Raw genomic sequence first — 19,368 nt, 5'->3', positions numbered from 1 at the left:
TGCCTCCACCCAGCATAGACCTCCATCACACTGAGTAATTCCCACATCTCCTCCCCAGTTGCGCGGTTACCCTTCACGAAGATAATACCCAGGAGCACCATGAGGAGACCGGACTTGGGCAGCCCTCCTTCATCACTCGGACCTTCATCGTCCCTGAGGTTGAGCTTGCTGATGAGGGCGTAGATCTTCCTGCTACGGTCGACATCCATCAACTCCAGGCCAAACACCAGCTCCATGCGCTCAGAGGCTCTCCTGAGGATCTTGGGGAAGTGCTGCCTGTACTTCCTGCTGACGACCTTCAGCAGGGTGTTCTGCGTGATGGGCTGCTGCTTGGGGTACTTGTCCAGCAGGAACCCCTCCAGCATTCTGGCCTTCGTAGTCAGAGGATCTTTGCGAGTGCTCTGAGTGGCTGGGGCTGCCTGGGAGGCTCCTACACTTTCCTCCTCTGGGCCCTGGGCACCTTCATCAGATCCTGTGCAGAAAGGCCCTGCATCAGGAGAGCTCGGGGCCATGGCTCCCTGTAGTACCTGGTGATCTCCAGTAGCAGGGGAGCTAGAGGGAAAATCCTGAGGGACAGACAAGGGCAAGGAGGGGCCGCCTCTTTGGGGGCTGCAGCACTAGTCTGGGCCTCCTGGGAAGTGAGCGTCTCCCTGGACCTGTGGCATGTCACACGGGCATGGTACTTGTTCTTGTGCCTCCGAGGCATGGTGACACAGGTTATGGGTCACAGGTGTGTGCAGGCAGGGTGGCAGGCAAGGAGGGCACCTAAAGGAGGGACAAGCAGATGTTGTGAGCAACTTCAGTGAGGACAGTCCTCCCCGGCGTTAAGCAAAGCTGCCTCTGAGGGGTCCTTGAGGCCAGTCCTCTTGGACCGACAAGTCTCGTGTTCTCCTGGTGAGCCTGTCCCTTGAGACCGCTGAGTAGGAAGTGAGAGTGACTGCTGGGGCACAGGCAGACAGCCCTGCCTGGGCGTTAGAGGGAGGCCTGTTGGGGCTGGCACGGGGGCAGTTCCTCTCAGTTCACATCCAGAGTCATGGTGAAAACTGGGGCAAGAATCCCTCATATCCACCCCCACCTACAAACCCACCCACCCTGTTCCCTTTCTCGCTCTGAAGTTGACGCTGCCACCTTCTCTGTCACCCCAGAGGAGGAGAGTAGGGAGTGCTCAGGCCCCCAATGAAGAGTGCCGGCACCCGCCCTTCTGCTGTCTCAAGGGTGCCCCTTCACAAGCAAGCTCCAACCTCCCCTGACAGACTGCCACCCCCGTCGCCGTGTTTGAGTGGGAGGAAGTGCTGACCACAGAGGAGGGTCCTGAGTTGGCCGTGTGACGCGGAGGATGGTGATTACCCTGATTCCTCCCGGTCCCGGACATCCTCCCTCTGCTGACTGGCTGCCGGTCCTTCGGAACGAGGTCTCCGCTTCCCTGAGTGTCCCGTGACAGCGATCGCAGTCAGGGATCCCCTCAGCCTTTAGAACTGCTGAGGTGCTGACCAGTTGCTCTCCCACCAAGTCACGCTGCATAAGGGGTTAGGCGTGGCCGCCAATCTTGGGTGTGGAGACCCTCAGTCCCCCCACAGGTCCCTCCTTCAATCCACACAATCCTGGACTTCCTTCTACTGAACAGAGCCAGGGTCCACCAACCCTGCACCCAGATCCACCACCCCTGGACCCAGGTTATGTCCTGAGAACCCGCGTACGAAGCCAATGGACATTGCCCTAAGAGCCAGGCCCGAGCCTCCAGGCGGAGAGCAGGTGCAGAGTTTCCGGGGAGCTGTGAAGTCCCCTCATTTCGGATGGAAAGGGTGTTGGGAGTGCCAGGGCGTATCTTTGTAACTATGCAGTGCACTTGTAACTCATGTCATCTCCAACTTGGACACCTGATGAGACCTCGGACTCCTCCCTCTGGTCACAGCTACAGCCGCTCTCAAAGATAGCAGCCCTCTCAAAGATGTCATGAGCCCCACCCTGGTTAGCAGACCGTCACTTCCTGTCATGCGCATCTGGGCTGCAGGAGGACAGCAGGGGCGGGGCCTGGGTGGGCGGGCTTCCGGGGGAATTTCCGGCAAGATGGGGATGTGGTCCTTTCTTGTCCTCATAGGGGGTCCTGCGCTGTCCCTGGTGAGCTCCTTCAGCTGGCCTCACTCCTTGCCTCGCACTTCTCAATAAACCAAGCAGGAAGAATCTGGGAGCCCGAGCCCGACAGCCTTCCTGGAGCTGCTGAGACGGACAGTGAGGGCACTCTGGGGCCACTTCCTGTGTGCTGAGTGATGCTCTCTGTCCTCTATCTCTGTCTTGCCCTGACCGTAATGCTCCGTTACGTCCCGGCTGCTGACCTGAGGACAAGGCATCACCTGGACGATGTCAAATCCCCAGAGTCCTGGTGAGAAGTGCACCGGCATCTCATCTGGACGCTTCTGCCTAAGACTACCTGGAAATGGCTGCTGCAGGTAAGATAAGCAAGAGGGAAGGGTGGGAGAATGCCTTCTGTAGCGTAGAACTGCTCACATCTCTCTCAGGATCTTCATGTTGACAATCAATCCTTCCCTTTATGGTATAAATCCACGCCTGTCCCCAACCATGCCCCACACAATCCCAGCAGAGAAAGTGAAGGGGCTCCTTAGCCTGGCAGTTTTCGCTGTGGGCTCTTCGTCGATTGCAGGGGCATTGCTCGAAAGTCCTGAGATGAATTTCTGTCCTTTTGTACACTTACTGCGATACAAGATTTTTTCTTTTAGTCCATGTGTGGCAGTCTCTTAAGCTGATCATTTAAAAGTGCCAGTTGTCAACCACTAACAAAGTTTGTGCTGGTTATTTCATGACCTCTGGGCCATACTGCCATGTCCACCCCAAACTTTGGTGCCCCGTGATCCTGGCATGGGGCTCTGGGATGCTGCCTCAGGTTCCTTCAGTGACGCGGTAGAGATTCATGGTCCCACGGCCCGGTGGAAGAATCATCTGCTCCAGTTCAAAGCCTTTTCCAGCTGATCCTGTTGTCTGTTTCCTTTGTGGCCTGCACACCTGTGTCAGCCTCAAAGTACTCCCCGACCTGGGCAGTCATAGGGTCCAGTTCAATGGAGACTTATTGTTCCTCAGAGATTATTTAGTTTTGTGTTCTTGCTTTTGTTAGTAGTTGTCTTTATTCCTTGTATAAGCTTTCCATGGTTTGTTCTGGGTACAGGAAACAACTGCCCACGTTTGATTGTGGTCTCAGCTACTCTGAATGTGGAACTAAATCTGTAAAGAATTTAAGGAAAGTCAACAGTCTTACACTATGTCCTCATGAATACACATAGCATACTATTCTGTTTGAGACTTGTTTTCCAATGGCACTCAGGAAATTCTTCTTGTTGCCTTTGTAGACTGCATGCATTTTTCTAAGGTTTCTTTGTAGCTACATTATTTATATTGCTGCTTTTGTTTATGGTGTGTTTTCTGTTACATGGTCTGAGTATTGTAGATTGTTCTAGACCAGTCTCTTGATTTTGCTCTGTTGATCTTTTTTATGCCAGATTTCTGAAGTTTGTTACATGTGTCAACATCTTCTGTGCCTGTTACCTAAGAATTTTAATTCGAGGATCAAATCCTTATCATGATATTTTGCTTTTCATTATTGCTGACTTTTATTCATTTTGCATTGGTGCCTATAACTCTGTACTGGCTATGTGTTCTTATCCATATTTTTTTCTAGTTTTTACATTAGTCAACTTTTAAAAAGTTGTTTTAATCGACAGATAGTTGCTTTATAATGTTGTGTTGTTTCTGCTATACACCAGGATGAATCAGTTCTAAGTATACATATTCCTCCTGGCTGATGAGACTTCCTCCCACCCCCTCATCTCACCTCTCTAGGCTGTCACACTGCACCAGGCTGAGCTCCCTGTATTATGTAGCAATTTCCCACCTGTTATCTTTTGTACACATGGTACTCTATATTTGTCAGTGCCACTCTCTCAATTCATCCCACCCACTCCTTCTGTTGTTGTGTCCACATGTCCATTCTCTACATCTGGGTCACTCTTCCTGCCTTTCAAATAGGTTCTTAAGAACCATTTTCTACTTTCCATGTATATGTGTTAATGTACATTATTTTTCTGTTTGTAACTTACTTTGCTCTGTATAACAGGCTCTAGGTGCATCCACCTCACTGCAGGTGACTTACATGCGTTCCTTTTTATGGCTACTATTCCGTTGTATGTGGCTACCACAACTTCTTTATCCAGTCATCTGTCAGTTGAAGTCTACTTTGCTTCCATGTCCTGTCTATTTTAAGTAGTATTGCAATGAACATTGGATATGATACAGATGTCTTTGCAATTATTCTTTTCTCAGTGTTTATGCCCAGTATTTCTATTGCTGGGTCATATGGTAGTTTTAATCCTAGTTTTTAAAGGACTCTCCCTACTGTTCTCCATAGTGGCTGTATCAATTTCCATTCCCACCTTTTTGAAACCAGTCTGTTGTTCCATGTCCAGTTCTAACTGTTGCTTCCTGACCTGCATACAGCTTTCTCAAGAGGCAGGTCAGGTGGTCTGGTATCCCCATCTCATTCAGAATTTTCCACAGTTTATTGTGATCCACACAGTCGAAGGCTTTGGCATAGACAATAAAGCAGAAATAGATGTTATTCTGGAACTCTCTTCTTCTTTAGTGTTTGACAAATGTATGCTCTTATCAACTCAGTCAGCATTGTGTCCTACAGAGGAGTTTGAATGCCCTATGTATCTCCCATGCTCCATCTGTTCATCCCTCAACACCTCACTTGGAACCCCAGACAACTACTGATCGTTTTACTTTTTCAAAGATTTGCATTTTCCTGAATGTAACATTGATGGAATCATACAGTATGTAGGCTTTTTATACTGGCTCCTTCTGCTAATTCATATACATTGGATTTTCTCTATATCTTTTTATGGTTTGAAATGTTTTCTTCCAGGACAGAATAGCGTTCCATGTAGCTTACCATAGCTTGTTTACTCACTCATCTACTGAAAGTCATCTTTGGTGATTTCGCTTCTTGGAAGCTATGACTTATTCTGCTATTAAAATTTGGGTGAATGTTTTTGGATGGGCTTAAGCCTTTGGCTCTTTTCAGCAAATACCTTAACTTTCATTTGCTAGCTCATATGATAAGACGGTATTTAACTTAAAAGAAATTGCCAGACAGTTTCCAAAGTATCTGTATCCCTGCATTCCCTTTAGCAATGAATTCTTGATCAGGTAGTTTGCCTATTTCCTCTTCATTTATTTGGACTTCTGTGTTTCTGGTTTGTTCTTTCATTGGTGTAGTATTTCTCTATCTTTTTCATTATTATTATTATTTTAATAATCATATTTGAGGTCTCCTCTTCCCAGGCTTCGAGGTTGAATTATTTCTTGCTTTTTGTTTCTGCGCTCTAAGGTTGGTCCAGTGGTTTGTGTAAGCTGCTTATAGGGTGAGATTTGTGCTGAGTTTTTGTTTGTTTGTTTTTTCCTCTGATGGGCAAGGCTGCGTAAGGTGGTCATCCTGTCTGCTGATGATGGGATTTGTATTTTTGTTTTCTTTGCTGTTTAGATGAGGCGTTCTGCACAAGGTGCTATGTGGTTTGGTGATGGCAGGTCTTGTATTACAGTGGTTTCTTTTGTGTGAATTCTCACTATTTGATATCCCTAGGGTTAGTTCTCCGGTAGTCTAGGATCTTGGGGCCAGTGACCCACTCTAAAGGCTCAGGGCTTTATCTTGAGTTTTGTGTGGGTCTATATATTCTTTTCTGCTGGTCATGTACTCCTGTCCACTCTCAGTTGGTATTCTGCATGCACTTCTGTGTCTGAAGGTGTATTCCTGATGTATCCGTGGAGAGAGATGTATTCCACGTTCATCAACTCCTCTTGCCATCTTGTTCCTCCTGGGGAAGATGCGTGAGAGTCCCTTTGACTGCAAGGAGATCTATCCAGTCAATTCTAAAGGATATCAGTCCTGAACATTCATTGGAAGGAATGATGCTGAAGCTGAAACTCCAATACTGTGGCGACCTGATGTGAAGAACTGACTCCTTGGAAAAGATCCCAATGCTGGGAAAGATTGGCAGGAAGAGGAGGTGATGACACAGCATGAAATTGTTGGACAGCATCACCTACTCAATGGATACGACTTTGCCGACTTCTTAGGTCCCATTTCTATGACACTACTATGCACATGAATTGCTATTTGTCTCTTTTTCTCCTGTTACACTGTCTTGTGTCAGCTTTATTAGTAGTCTAACCACAAGAACTCAAAAGGGGTAAAGGGAAGAATTTCCTCCTTCCCTGCACACCTGAAGGGAGTTCACCCTTACATCTCAGAAACTCCCTGGAAATGATGTGTGTAGAATACCAGTCTGTGCACTGGAATCTCCTGCGTTGAGATTAGAGCAGAGACACCTTCCATTTCTGTCTGTTAGGGGCCAAATTGTGTCCCCTCCAAAAATGCATATTGAAGGCATAACTCAGAGTACTTCAGAATGCAACTGTAGTTAGAGATAAGGTCTTTACAGAGATGATTGAGTTAAAATGAAGTCATTAGGGTGGGCCATAACCCAGTGTGACAAGAAGAGATTGGGACACAAAAGGAGGCACCAGGGATATATGCACTCACAAGAAATGCCAAGTGAAGAGGGCAGCCACATGGCCGCCAAGGGGAGAGGCCTTAGGGTAAACCAGCCCTCATCTTGGACTTGCAGCCTCTAGAACTCTGAGAATTTCAGTTGTTTCAGCCACCCATTCTGTGGGATTTTGTTGTGGAAAGCCTAACAAATCAGGACGTTACCCCAGGTAGAGATTTCTTCCTGGATAGTCTTTTTACTTTCCTGTCATTCATAAAGGCAATCTCAACATCTTCCTTATGTAATTGCAGCGACCGTTTCTAAAGTTGTATGGGCATAGGCTAGGTCTTGATCTTATCCTCACCAAAACTAGCATAGAGCCTTTCAAAGAGCAGATGCTCAAAAAATAAATGAATACAGTAAGAGGTCTAACTTGTTAAGGTTTAATACCTCCTGCATTTTTTAATAAGCATATCAAGGTATTAATTATTTAATTTTACAAAAGAGAAGACAAAAAAGATGGAGAAAAATCAAGGTTGATCATGTTTTGAAATTTTTTCATTTTATTTTTTCATTCCATTCTCCCAGCAGTTTTACTGTGAGATTGCTTCCCATTTCAACAAAAGTCCCTGTTTTGATATCAAATGTTCTTATCTGGATGGTTTTTTAAAAGTCTTGATTTTAAGTAGATGTGGGAGAAGCTGCTGGACATGGCCATGGAACGTGCCTGGAAGTGACAGTCATACCAGACCTGTCTGTGGCTCGAGCTCTCTCCTCCTCATCTCGCAAAGCTTCTTCATATTGTGTTGAGAAGGCACTGGGAACTCTATCATTGACTTTTGCCAAAAATTCCAAGACTTTCATTTTGCTGGTTTCAGCATGGGCTCTTGGGCCCCACAGGAACTTGTAATGTGGAGGATCGCTGCTGGCAACCTGGTGGTACTCCAGGTACTTCATCATCACTAAGTCTTTGGTGATGATCTTCCTGGGCTCTCCGAAGAAGAAGTGTTTTCTCCCAGCATATACTAGCATTATATTCAAGAATCTCCAGATGTCTTCCTCAGTGGCACAGTTGCCCTTCAGGAAAATCACACCCAGAACTGTCATCAAGAGACCGGTTTTAGGTAAGCACCTACCATCCCACACCCTGCCATTGTTGGGCAGGTTCAGTTTTCTGACAAGGTCATAGGAGTGGATGGTTGAGTCAACTTCCTTCAAGTCAACTGCAAAGAGAGCCTCAATGTGTCCAGAAGCTCTCGAGAATCTCGGCAAATCGGTCATGGTATCTTGGGTGGATAATCTTCAGCATGTCTTCCTTCATAATGGGCTGCTTAATTTTTTACTTATACGGAAGGAACTGCTCCAACAAACTTGTCATGGTGTTCAGAGTATCACTGTAGGTCTTCTCAGTAGAAGTTGAGACATGGGAGGAACATGAATCTTCCTCATCTTGACTGGTTATCTTCCTCATCAGATACGTCAGAAGTACTTGAAAAAGTGCTGGTAGTAGATGAGGCTTCCGAAGACCCCTGGGAACTGCTATTTGACCCAGTAGCTGATGAGCTCTGTGAATTATCTTCTAAAAGAAAAGAGGTAGAGGGAAGCCGTTCCATTACTCTAGCGGGCTCAACTCCCTTGTGACTCTGGGCCTCATCTTGGGCTTGGTGGCATTTCTCACGGATGCAGAGCTTATGATTCTGACCCCAAGGTATAACGACTGCCCTGGGGGATAGTGTGAGTAGGAGGGCAGGTGACAAGCGCCCGCAGGATGACGAATATTGAGTGTGCAGCCGCAGCAGGGAAATACCACCTTGGTTATAAGGAAGGCTACATTTGTGGTTTTCTTGAGGGCACTGTTCTGAAAACCCCCAGGGTTCCTATTCTCCTAATGAGCCTGTCCTTTGAGAAACCTCTTGAAGGAAATTAGAGTGATCTCTAGGCTGTTTCCTGCTACCCCTGCCTCGGGAATGCTGGGCTGACAGAAGGGGCTGGTATTCTCCTACACAGAGGCCTCTGTTATTTCACATTCAAGACCACGACCGAACTGGTGGCCAGTCATCAGACCCATTCCCTCTGCTGTTCTGTAGTTGGCATCACAAACCTCCGTGGGATTTCTGAGAAGTGAAGGGATCCTCAGCTTATCACCCCATTCAGAAGTTATCACCCAGTACTGAGTGCTCAGTGGGAAGCTGTGTCCTGGCCTCTGGAGTCCTCAATACTCATTAAGAGTACTTCATTTGGTTCCCCATAGGGCCTGGTGTCCCCACCCCTTTCTTGGAATGGTATTTGCACCTTCATACTAAGGGTTTCACCTCCTACACACCTGAAATAAATAAATGTTGGTGGAACTTCAGCTTGATCACTCTGCCCTGGTTCTTCAAGGGCTACAAGGAACAGGGCTGTATTCGTTATCACTTCTTTTTATTGGTAGATGATCCCTCAGTCCTTGCTTTGACCTCTTTTGTGGCCTGAAATTCTATCTCCCTTCCCCTTAGGCCCACCCCTTATACTACTGTACGTTCTTATAGTAGGGCAAGCATCTCCATGAGACCCCTAGGAGGAAGTAAGATTCTCCTCATCCCTCCATACCTGTCCTTGGTCTTCTGAGATGCAGAGGATGAGAAGAATCGTATGGTTTTGAGGTGTGTGGGTCCGTTTGACTTCAGGGTATTCAGTTGGTTTCTGGAAAATCTGGAATTAATCCCACTGCTGGCCCTAGGCTATACCCCTTGGGCCATGTCCCAAATCCCCTTGTGACATCACAGAAGGAAATGGGCATGTCATGTCAACAATCAGGAGGTATCCCAGGGATGCCAGGAAGGGCAGGGCAGGGTTCTGTGGGGTTTCCTGAGTTCTGAGGTCAGGGGGGTTCACATTCACAAGTCCAAAGCTTGACTCCTGGCAGGGTTTGGGGCTCCTTTCTTTGTTTACGTAAGGGAGCTCTCCTCAGACTAAGGTCCTCAGTCCTGTGGTGCCAGACAGGGAAAGTCTGGGAATTGCAAATGATGCTACTCCTACCTGTGCCCCTTCAGGGATGACATCAGGATTCAGGCTTCTTGGGGCCCACTCTGTTCAGCGTTGGGGTAATGCCCTCACTCAGGTTCTTCACCTTGACTCCTGGGGGATTCTGAATTTCCTATTTTTAACACTACAGTGACCCATGTAGAACAAAGATCATGTCCTTCCAAGCCCTGAAATGAAGGGAGGGAATCCTCAGCCTGGCAGCCCTGACTTGGCCTTCTGAGAGCAGACACAGGCCAGTCTCTCTGTGACTTCAGTTATGATGTGTTTTTTGTCCCCTCGGCCTTCATTCATGTATCTTTACATTGACTCCTGTCTCTTCTCTGAAAGCCTTCTTGGGAAATTCTGCTATTTAACGTGTGAAATACCTTTTGGACTAGTGTTCAGAAAGAGGAAGCGACCCAAGTTGGCCTCATCCTGGAGGAGTGGCACAGTATGGGCTCTAGAGGAATACGGTGCTGGGGTTCAGTCCAGCTCCTGTCATTTATGAGCTTTGAATTTGAGCTTCTTTATTCCAGCTCCTTTTATCTGCCAATTGTGCTTGAAAAATCTATAGTGTGGGACCACAGACACGTGTGATGTATATAAATCACCTGGCACAGTATGAGACAAACTTTGGTACTTTCAATGAATGGCAGTAATTATGAAGATGATTTTTACCCCAAATGATTGCAAACGTCCATCACATAATTTTATTTCCGGTGTATATTAGAGAATATGCAACCTTAAATAATAATCAAATCCACATTGGCACTAATGCTCCCAAGCAAGTAAAACTAAGCAGTTTTTCCCTATTGGAGCTTCTGTTTTAATATGGATATGAAATTATCTTCTCCACATGGATGCAAATAAAAGTTCATTTGTCTCAAGGACCAGCAATTTCCCTCTCAGATCCCTTTTATCCAAACCACCCCTAATTTAATAACTATTGCCACTAACAATTGAGCCCTCCCTGAAAGTTTGCCAAATTACACTCAAGATAACCTAATTAAACTTCCCGTTGAACAGAGCAAGCTCTGATGCTCCCATCCCCGAAAAAGAGAGACAGTCCAGTGACATCTTGCCATCTCACTTCAATGGGTATCAGTCTTATTTCTCAGAAACTCTCTGGACAGCTTTTGATGAAAACATGTAGTTTGAGTGTTCACTTGCACTGGCTCAAGCAAACAGGGCCCCTTCCATTCCCTATGGTTTCCTGATAACCCCAAAGAATGGTGAATATATGGTTTAGATAGATTCCAGGTTTACAGCCTCACCTCTGAGAACCATCATATGAGTGTCTGGCATCACTGCCACAGCTTCATCTAGCCCACCATGCATCTGGACTGAAAATTACCTCCCACCGAGAACTAGATGTTTCCCAAGAACCAATGCCGCCTTAATCAGGTAACTTAGACTTGCTTGCTCTCATCTGGAGCCTCCTCTTCCACACCTCCCCCCTTTTAATTTATGATTTGGTTATTCTTTAGACTTATCTCACCACCTTCCTTATATGGTACCTGCTGCTAGACTCAAAATTCCATGGGTAGGGACTTGGTCATTTTCTTACCAACCCAGTACTATAAGAAAGCCTTCTAAACAGAAGATGATCAATTAATTTGGAAGAAAAAGGAAATGATGAGCAAAGCCTCTATTTTATTATCATTTAAGTGTCATACAGTTTGAATAAGCTAAGAAAATCTTAGTCCAAGTTATTAACTTTTACTAGGAAAGAGGACAGATAAGACAAACGAAGAGTAAACCAGTATTTACTCTGAAAGTTTTGTGATCCCAAATATTTATCTCTAGGATTTTTACACATTTCCAAGTAAAATTCTACTCCAACACTATGTTACCTCATTCTGGACCACTAGGAAGATACTGAAGTCTTTTCAACTTGTTTACAAATAACAAACTCCTAATCATAAACCTAACAGCAGTAAACATGACATCCATGACATTAATAAACCTAGATTCTGTAGCACAATAAAAGTTATGAAGAGTAGTAACATTTAAAAATATAAAACACCTCTACCTACCTACCTAGATCATCTGTTTTTGACTAGATATAATTCATATGGATAAAAGGAAAACATACACATTTTGTTGAAACTGCACCTAAACGCCCATACTACTTAGAACTGTGAAGAACATATGGGTTTTGTTCCCTCCACCCATACTACCCTACGCTATATAGAGGTGGACCGTTCTCTTCCGACACAAAGGGAACAAAGTGCCCTGCCCCCTCCCTAGATGTGGGAGGAGCTGCAGGACTTGGCCCTGGAAGGGGCACTGGCCTTAGCCATAGGGGGAGGAATGGCAGCGCCTCTCAGCCCTGCCCTCTGCACCTGATCTCTCAGAGCCTCGTGAAAGAGGTCTGGGAAGGAACTCGGGACCGTATCCTGGATCTTGGCCAGAACTTCCAACACCTTCATCTTACTGGTCTCAGCATAAGCTCTCGGGCCCCACAGGAACTCGTAGCTCGGAGGATCACGTCTGGACACCCGGCGGTAGATTAGGTACCCCTTCTCCACTAGATCTTTGGTGATGAGCTTTCTGGGCTCCCCAAAGATGGAGTGGTTCCTCCCATCATAGATCCCCAAGACACTGAGGAAATCCCAGACCTCCTCCTCGGTGGCACGGTTACCCTTCATAAAGATGATGCCCAGGAGCGCCATGAGGAGACCAGACTTGGGCATCCCCCGCTCACCACATGAACCTTCCTCAGCCCCGAGACTGAACTTGTTGATGAGGGCGTAGATGTTCCTGCTGCAGTCGACTTCCTTCAGCTCCAGGCCAAACACCAGCTCCACGCGCTCTGAGGCTCTCCTCAGGATCTCAGGGAAGTGCTCCTTGTACTTGCTGCTGATGACCTTCTTCAGGGCGTTCTGCGTGATGGGCTCCTTCTTGTTGTACTTCTCCAGCAGGAACTCCACCAGCATGCTGGCCTTCCTGTTCAGAGGATCTCTGCGAAAGCTCCGAACGACCAGGGCTGACTGGGCGGCATCTTCACTTTCCTCCTCTGGGCCCTGGGCACCTTCATCAGATCCTGCGCAGGAAGGCCCTGCATCAGGACAGCTAGGGGCCATGGCTCCCTGAAGCTCCTGGGGATCGCCAGAAGCAGGGGAGCTTGGGGGAGAACCCTGAGGGACAGAAGAGGGGGAGGAGGGGCGCTCCTCTCCTGGGGCTGCAGCAGCACTGGCCTGGGGCTCCTGAGCTTCCCCCTGGACCTGGTGGCGTTTCCCGTGGGCATGAGACTTGTTTTTGTGCTTCCGAGGCATGGTGACACAGGTCAGGGACCTCAGGCGGCGTGCAGTTAGGAAGGCAGGCAAGGAGGGCACCTTAAGGAAGGACAAAGAAATGCTGTGAGCGCCTTCATCAGGGAGACTCATTCCCGGCTTAAACCAAGTCTGCTTCTTAGGGGGCCTTGAGTCCACTGTTCTAAGACCCACAAATCTAATGTTCCCTGGGGAGCCTGTGCCCAGAGACCCCTGAGGAGGAAGTGAGAGTGAGCCCTGGGGCGCAGCCAGACAGCCCTGCCTGGGCATTAGAGGGGGGCCTGTGGGGGCTGGCAGGGGAGGCCTGTCCCTTCAGTTCACATTCAGAGTTAGGATGAGAAATGGGGAAAGACCCTCTAGCCTCCGCCCGGTTCCCTCTTCTGCTCTGCAGGTGATGCTGCCACCTTCCCTGTGACTCTGGAGAAGGAGAGGAGGGAGCACTCAGCCTCCCACCGAAGGGTTCCAGGACTCGCCCTTCTGCAAAAATCTCTAACCTCCCCACTCAGAGCAAAGCCTCCCTTCCCCTTGTGCCGGGAGGATGCGCTGACCACAGGGGTGGGTGCTGATTCGCGCATGTGTCGGGGAGGAAAGTCCTCACCCTGGCGACTTCTGAGCTCTGACATCCTCCCTGTTCTGACCAGCTACCAACCCCTCCGACCGAGGTCCCCTCCTCCCTCAGTGTCCCGCATCCGAGATCGCAGTGAGGGTTCCCCGCAAACATTAGAGCTGCCCGGATCCTGCCCGGATGCTCCGAGGCCAAGTCGCAGGGGGTGGGGGGCCTCGCGTGGCCGCCGTTCTGGGGTGTGGAGACCCTCACAGTGCCTCCCGAGGGTCCCTCCTTTAGCTACAGGGCTCAGGGCTTTCCCTCTACTGTGCAGAATTGGGGTCCACAAGCCCCGGACCGAAGCCTTCCTCTCAGAGACCACCTGGGTGAAGCGGATGAACTTGGGGCCTAAGATGCAAGCCCGAATCTTCTGGGTGAGAGCAAGGGTAGGGTGGCCGGGAGTTGTCCGGCCCCATCTTTTCAGAGGGAAAGGCTTGACCGTGCCGTATGTGTGTCCCCACATTTGTAACTCACGTCACCTCACACTTGGGCACCTGATGAGACCTGGGAGTCCTCCGTCTGCGCCCCCTACACGGCAGTTGTCAAAGATGGCAGCAGCTGCCAAAGATGGCAGCAGCTGTCAAAGATGGCTTCGCAGCCCCAGCGTAAGTGCGCATGTCGTCACTTCCGGCCATGTGCTTCTGTGTTCCAGGCGGACAGCAGAGGCGGGAGCAAGGTGGGCGGGGTTCCGGTGGAACTTCCTGCAGAATGGGCATGTGTCCCGTTCCTTGAATCTTAGGGGATCCTTTCCCTCTACTGAGCTGAGTCTACAAGTCTCCGTCTCAGGTTCTAGCTTCCATAAGCATCCAGGCAGGAATTGTTTGTGGCCTGGCCGAAAAAGCTTCCTGGAACTCCTGAGAATGAACGGAAGGGCACTTTCAGGCCCTGTCTTCTGTGCTGAGTGATGCTCCATCCACTCTCCGTGTCTTCCCTTGGCCCGTGTAAGTGGTGGGCTATGTCCCATCTGCTGACCTGAGGACAAGGCCTCACATCGGAGACGTCAAGCCCCAAGACTCCTGGTGAGAAGTGAACCCACATCTCCTCTGGACACTTCTGCCTGAGGCTTCCAGGAAATGGCTGCTGCAGGTAAGATGAGCTGAGAGGGAAGTATGGGAGACTGCCTTCTGTGGTGTGGAACCCCTCACATCTCACTCAGGATGTTCATACTGACTGCTAGCAGGGTCTGGAAATCCTTCCCTTTCTGGTGTGAATCCAACCCTGTCCCCAACCATGCCCCACACAATCCCAGCAGAGTACGTGAAGGGGCTCCTAAGCCCGACAGTTCTCACTGTGGGCTCTTAGTCGACTGCAGGGGCATTACTCGAAAGTTCTGAGTTGAATTTCTGTCCTTTGGTACAATTTCTGTGGTACGAAGTTTTCTCTTTTAGTCCCCATGTGATAGTCTATTAAGCTGATCACTTAAAAGGGATGTCATCCACTAAGAAAGTTTGTGCTGGTTATTTCGTGACCTCTGGGCCATACTGCCACATCCAACCCAAACTTTTGTGCCCCATGGTCTTGGCATGGGAGCTCTGAGGTGCTACCTGTAGAGGCTGTAGAGGTTCATGACCCCAGGGCACAGTGGAAGAATCAAGGGCTGAACTTTAAAGCCTTTTGCAGCTGCTCCTGTTGTCTGCTTCCCTTGTAGGCTGCACACCCCTTGTCAGTCTCCGAGTACTCCATCACTTTGGCACCAGAGGGTTAAGTTCACTGGAGACTTATTTTCCATCAGGGATTATTTAGTTTTTTGTTTTTGCTTCTGTTACTGGTTGTCTTTATCCCTTGTATAAGTTTTCCATGGTTTATTCTGGGTACAGGAAACAGCAGCCATTGTTTGATTGTGGTCTCAGCTGGTCTGTCCATAGTAGATCTGGAAAGGAGCCTAGGAATATCAACAGTCTTACAATATCTGCTCCTCATGAATGCACATAACATACTATTCCGTTTGTAACTTCTTTCTTCTAAGGCTGTCAGGAAATTCTTGTTGCCTCCATGTGCAATGTATACATTGTTTTGAGATTTCATTGTAGGCACATTGTTTGTATGGTTTCTTTTGTTTATGGTGTATTTTCTATTACGTGATCTTAGAAACTGTTGATTCTTCCAGGCCAGAATGTTGATTTTGCTATGGTGATCTATTTTATACCGAATAGCTGAAGTTATTTAATTATTTGAATATTTTGTGTGCTTGTTTCCTAAGATTTTTAATTCGAGGATAAATTCTTATGTTATCTTTTGCCTTTCATTGTTCCTGTCTCATATTCATTTGACATTGTTGTATATAAGTCTGTACTGGCTGTCTGTTCTTGACCAGATTTTTTTACATTTTAAATCAGTAGTGCATTTATGAAAAGTTTTAATTGGAGGATAATTGCTTTATAATGTGTTATTTTCCCTTGTACAAGAGTAGGAAGCAGATATAAGTATACATATATCTCCCCACCATGAGTATCCTCATGCCACCCCCACCTCAGTCCTCTAGGTTGTCACAGAACAGCAGTCTGAGCTCCCTCTCTTATACAGCATCTCGCCACTAGCTATCTCTCGTACACGTGGTCGTGCATATATATCATTGTCGCTCTCAATTTGTCCCTCTCTCTCCTTCTTTGCTGTGTCCATGTCTTTTCTCTACATGTTTCTCTATTCCTACCCTTCAAATACATTCCTAAGTACCATTTTGTAGATTCCATATAAATGTGTTAATATCTAATATTTATTGTTCTCTTTCTGACTTACTTCACTCTTTATAGCAGTCTCTATATGCATCCACCTCACTACAACTGACTTAAATCTCTTACTTTTTATGATTGAGTAATATTCCATAGTATATATCGAGCACAACTTCTGTAACTATTCATTGGTCAGTGGAAGTTGAGGTGGTTGCTTCCACATCCTAGCTGTTGTAAACAGTGCTGGAAGAAACAGTGTGGTCCATGAATCTTTTCAAGTATTGCTTTCTCAGTATGTATGCCCAGTATTGGGATTGCTGAATCATAAAGTAGTTTTTTTTTCTAGTTGTTAAAGGAATCTCCATACTGTTCTGCACAGTGGCTGTATCAATTTCCATTCCCCCTCAAAGTTCAAAAGGGTTCTCTTTTCTCCACGCCACTTCATCACTTACAGCTTCTAGATTGCCTTTCTGGCAAGTATGACGTGATACATCATTGTAGCTTTGCTTTGCATTTCTTTCATAACGAGTGGTGAGCATCTTGTTGTGAGCCTCTGTATTATTTTTAAAGAACAGATTTAGTACTACAGAAATTTAAGCAGATAGTGTACAGAGTTCCTATAGAGCCAGTCTCTTCCTCCTCTTAGCATTTTCTGTTATTAACATCTTGGATTGGTTCAACTGATACAAGTTCATTTGTTAAAACTGAGCAACTAATATCAATATGGTGTTGTTTACTGTTGTCCATTTTTTACAATTTATTTTACTTTTCTTGTTTTGTAGTTCTGTGTTGTTTTTGTCCCATTAATCTGTCATCTCTGACTGTGACCCCATCATAGCACGCCAAGCTCCCTATCTTTCACCATGTCCTGGACTTGGCTCAAATTCATGTACATCCAGTCAGTGATGCCATCCAGCCATCTCATCCTCTGCTGCCTCCATTTCCTTTTCCCTTCAAGCTTTCCCAACATCAGTGTCTTTACCAATGAGTTGGCTCTTCCCATCAGTTTGCCAAAATATTGGAGTTCAACTTCAGCATCAGATATTCCCATGAATATTCAGGGTTGATTTCCTTTAGCAGTAACTGGTTTGATCTCTTTTCTGTCCAGGGCACTCTCAAGAATCTTCTCCAGCACCACAATTCAAAAGCATCAATTTTTCCTCGCTCAGCCTTCTTTACGGGCTAGTGCTCACATCCACACATGACCACTGGGAAAAACATAGCTTTGACTAGACACATCTCTTTTGCAATGTGATCTCTCTGCTTTTTATTACTTGATCTAGGTTTGTCATAGCTTCTCTTGCAAGGAATAAGCGTCTTTTAACTTCATGGTGTCTTTTAATTTGGGGCTTCCCTCGTAGCTCAGTTGGTAAAGAATCTGCCTGCAGTGCAGGAGATCCGGGGTCAATTCCTGGGTCAGGAAGATCCCCTGAAGGAAATGGCAACCCACTTCGGTATTCATGCCTAGACAATCCCGTGGACAGAGGAGCCTGGCAGGCTACAGCCCATGGGGTCGCAAGAGTCAGACAAGACTTAGTGACTAAACCACCACCACCACCGTCATGGCTGCATTCACCCTCCACAGTGATATCAGAGAAGACAATTAAATCTTACATTGTTTCTACTTTTTCCCCATCTGTTTGCCATGACGTGTTGGGACCAGATGCCATGATCTTAGTTTCTTGAATGTTGAGTTTTAAGCCAGCTTTTTCACTCTCCCCTTTCACCCTCATCAAGAGTCTCTTTAGTTCCACTTGACTTTCTGCCATAGGGGTGGTATCTTATGCATATCTGAGGGTGTTGAGATTTCTCCCAGCAATTTGATTTCAGCTTGTGTTTCATCCAGCCCATAAATGTGCATGCTGTACTCTACAGATAGCTTTAATAAGCGGGGTGACCATATACCACCTTGACTTACTCCTTTCCCAATTTGGAACTAGTCTGTTGCTCTTTGTCCACTTCTAACTGTTGCTTCTTACCCTGTATGCAGTCCTCTCATAAGGCAGGTAAGTTGGTCTGGTATTCCCTTGTCTTTAAGAATTTTCCACACTTTGCTCTGATCCACGCAGGTAAAGACTTTAGCATAGTGAAACCATTAGACGTTTTTCTAGAATTCCCTTGTTTTTTCCAACGGGCGTTGGCAATGTAATCTGGTCCTCTGCCTTTTCTTAATCCAGCTTGTACAGATTGAAGTGTTTGGTTCAGATTCTGTTGAAGCATAGCATGAAGGATTTTGGGCATTCCCTTCCTAGCATTTCCCTTGTGAAATGAGTGAAATTATATGATAGTTTGAACATTCCTTGGCATTGCACTTCTTTGAGGTTGGAATGAAAGCTGACCATTTCCAATCCTGTGCCCACTGCTGAGTTTTCCAAATGTGAGGGCATATTGAGTGCAGCAGTTTCACAGCATCATCTTTTAGGGTTTGAAATGCCTCAGCTGGAATAACATCACCTCCCCTAACTTTGTTCATAAAGATGCTTCCTAAGCCCCGCTTGACTTCACACTACAGGACGCCTGGCACTTGGTCAGTGATCACACCGTCTTTGTTATCTGGGTCTTTAAGACCATGTTGGTACAATTCTGTGTATCCTTGCCACCTCCTCTTAATATCTTTTGCTTCTGTTCAATCCCTAGTGTTTCTGTCCTTTATTGTACCCATTTTGGCATGAAGCAATCCCTTGTTGTCTTTAATTTTTGAAGAGAACTTGAGTCTTTCCCATTCTTTTTTTTCCCCTCTATTTCTTTGCATTGTTCACTTAAGAACACTTTCATATTTCTCCTTGCTGTTCTTTGGAAATCTGCATTCAGATTCGTATATCTTTCCTTTTCTTCTTTGCCTTTCACTACTCTTCTTTTCTCATGTTTTTGTATAGCCTTCTCAAGCAACCATTTTGCCTTGTTGCATTTGTTTTCCTTGGGGTAGGTTTTGGTCACCACCACCTGTACCTCGTTCTGATCCTCCATCTTTAGTTCTTCAGGCACTCTGTCTTCCAGATCTAACCCCTTGAAACTATTCCACACCTCCACTGTATAATCATGAGACTTGGTTTGGGTCATATCTGAATGGCCTAGTGTTTTATCCTTATTTTGTGAATTTTAGCCTGAATTTTGCAATAAGGAGCTTATGATCTGAGCCAGATTCAGCTCCAGGTCTTGTTTTTGCTGACTGTGTAGAGCTTATCCATCTTCTGCAACAAATTATCCCTTGAGTACCTGCTTTTGCATTCCAATCCCCTACGATGGAAAGAACACTTTTT

At 46.6% G+C, this 19,368-nt stretch overlaps 1 protein-coding gene and 1 pseudogene across 1 annotated transcript; both read right to left on the bottom strand.

Moving 5' to 3' along the window:
* Window positions 1-430: 430 nt before the first annotated feature.
* LOC136154374 (melanoma-associated antigen B5-like) lies at window positions 431-8,028 on the bottom strand (annotated as a pseudogene).
* A 3,778-nt stretch (window positions 8,029-11,806) lies between these two features.
* Window positions 11,807-12,838, bottom strand: LOC136154373 (melanoma-associated antigen B17-like). Its single transcript, XM_065916676.1, has one exon. The coding sequence runs from the start codon at window positions 12,836-12,838 to the stop codon at window positions 11,807-11,809; it is 1,032 nt and encodes a 343-aa protein (XP_065772748.1).
* Window positions 12,839-19,368: the final 6,530 nt, after the last annotated feature.

This window comes from Muntiacus reevesi, chromosome X (assembly GCF_963930625.1).
Source record: "Muntiacus reevesi chromosome X, mMunRee1.1, whole genome shotgun sequence".
Classification (NCBI taxonomy): Eukaryota; Metazoa; Chordata; class Mammalia; order Artiodactyla; family Cervidae; genus Muntiacus; species Muntiacus reevesi.
The sequence above is the reverse complement of the archived record's forward strand: the minus strand, read 5'-3'. Positions and strand labels throughout refer to the sequence as shown.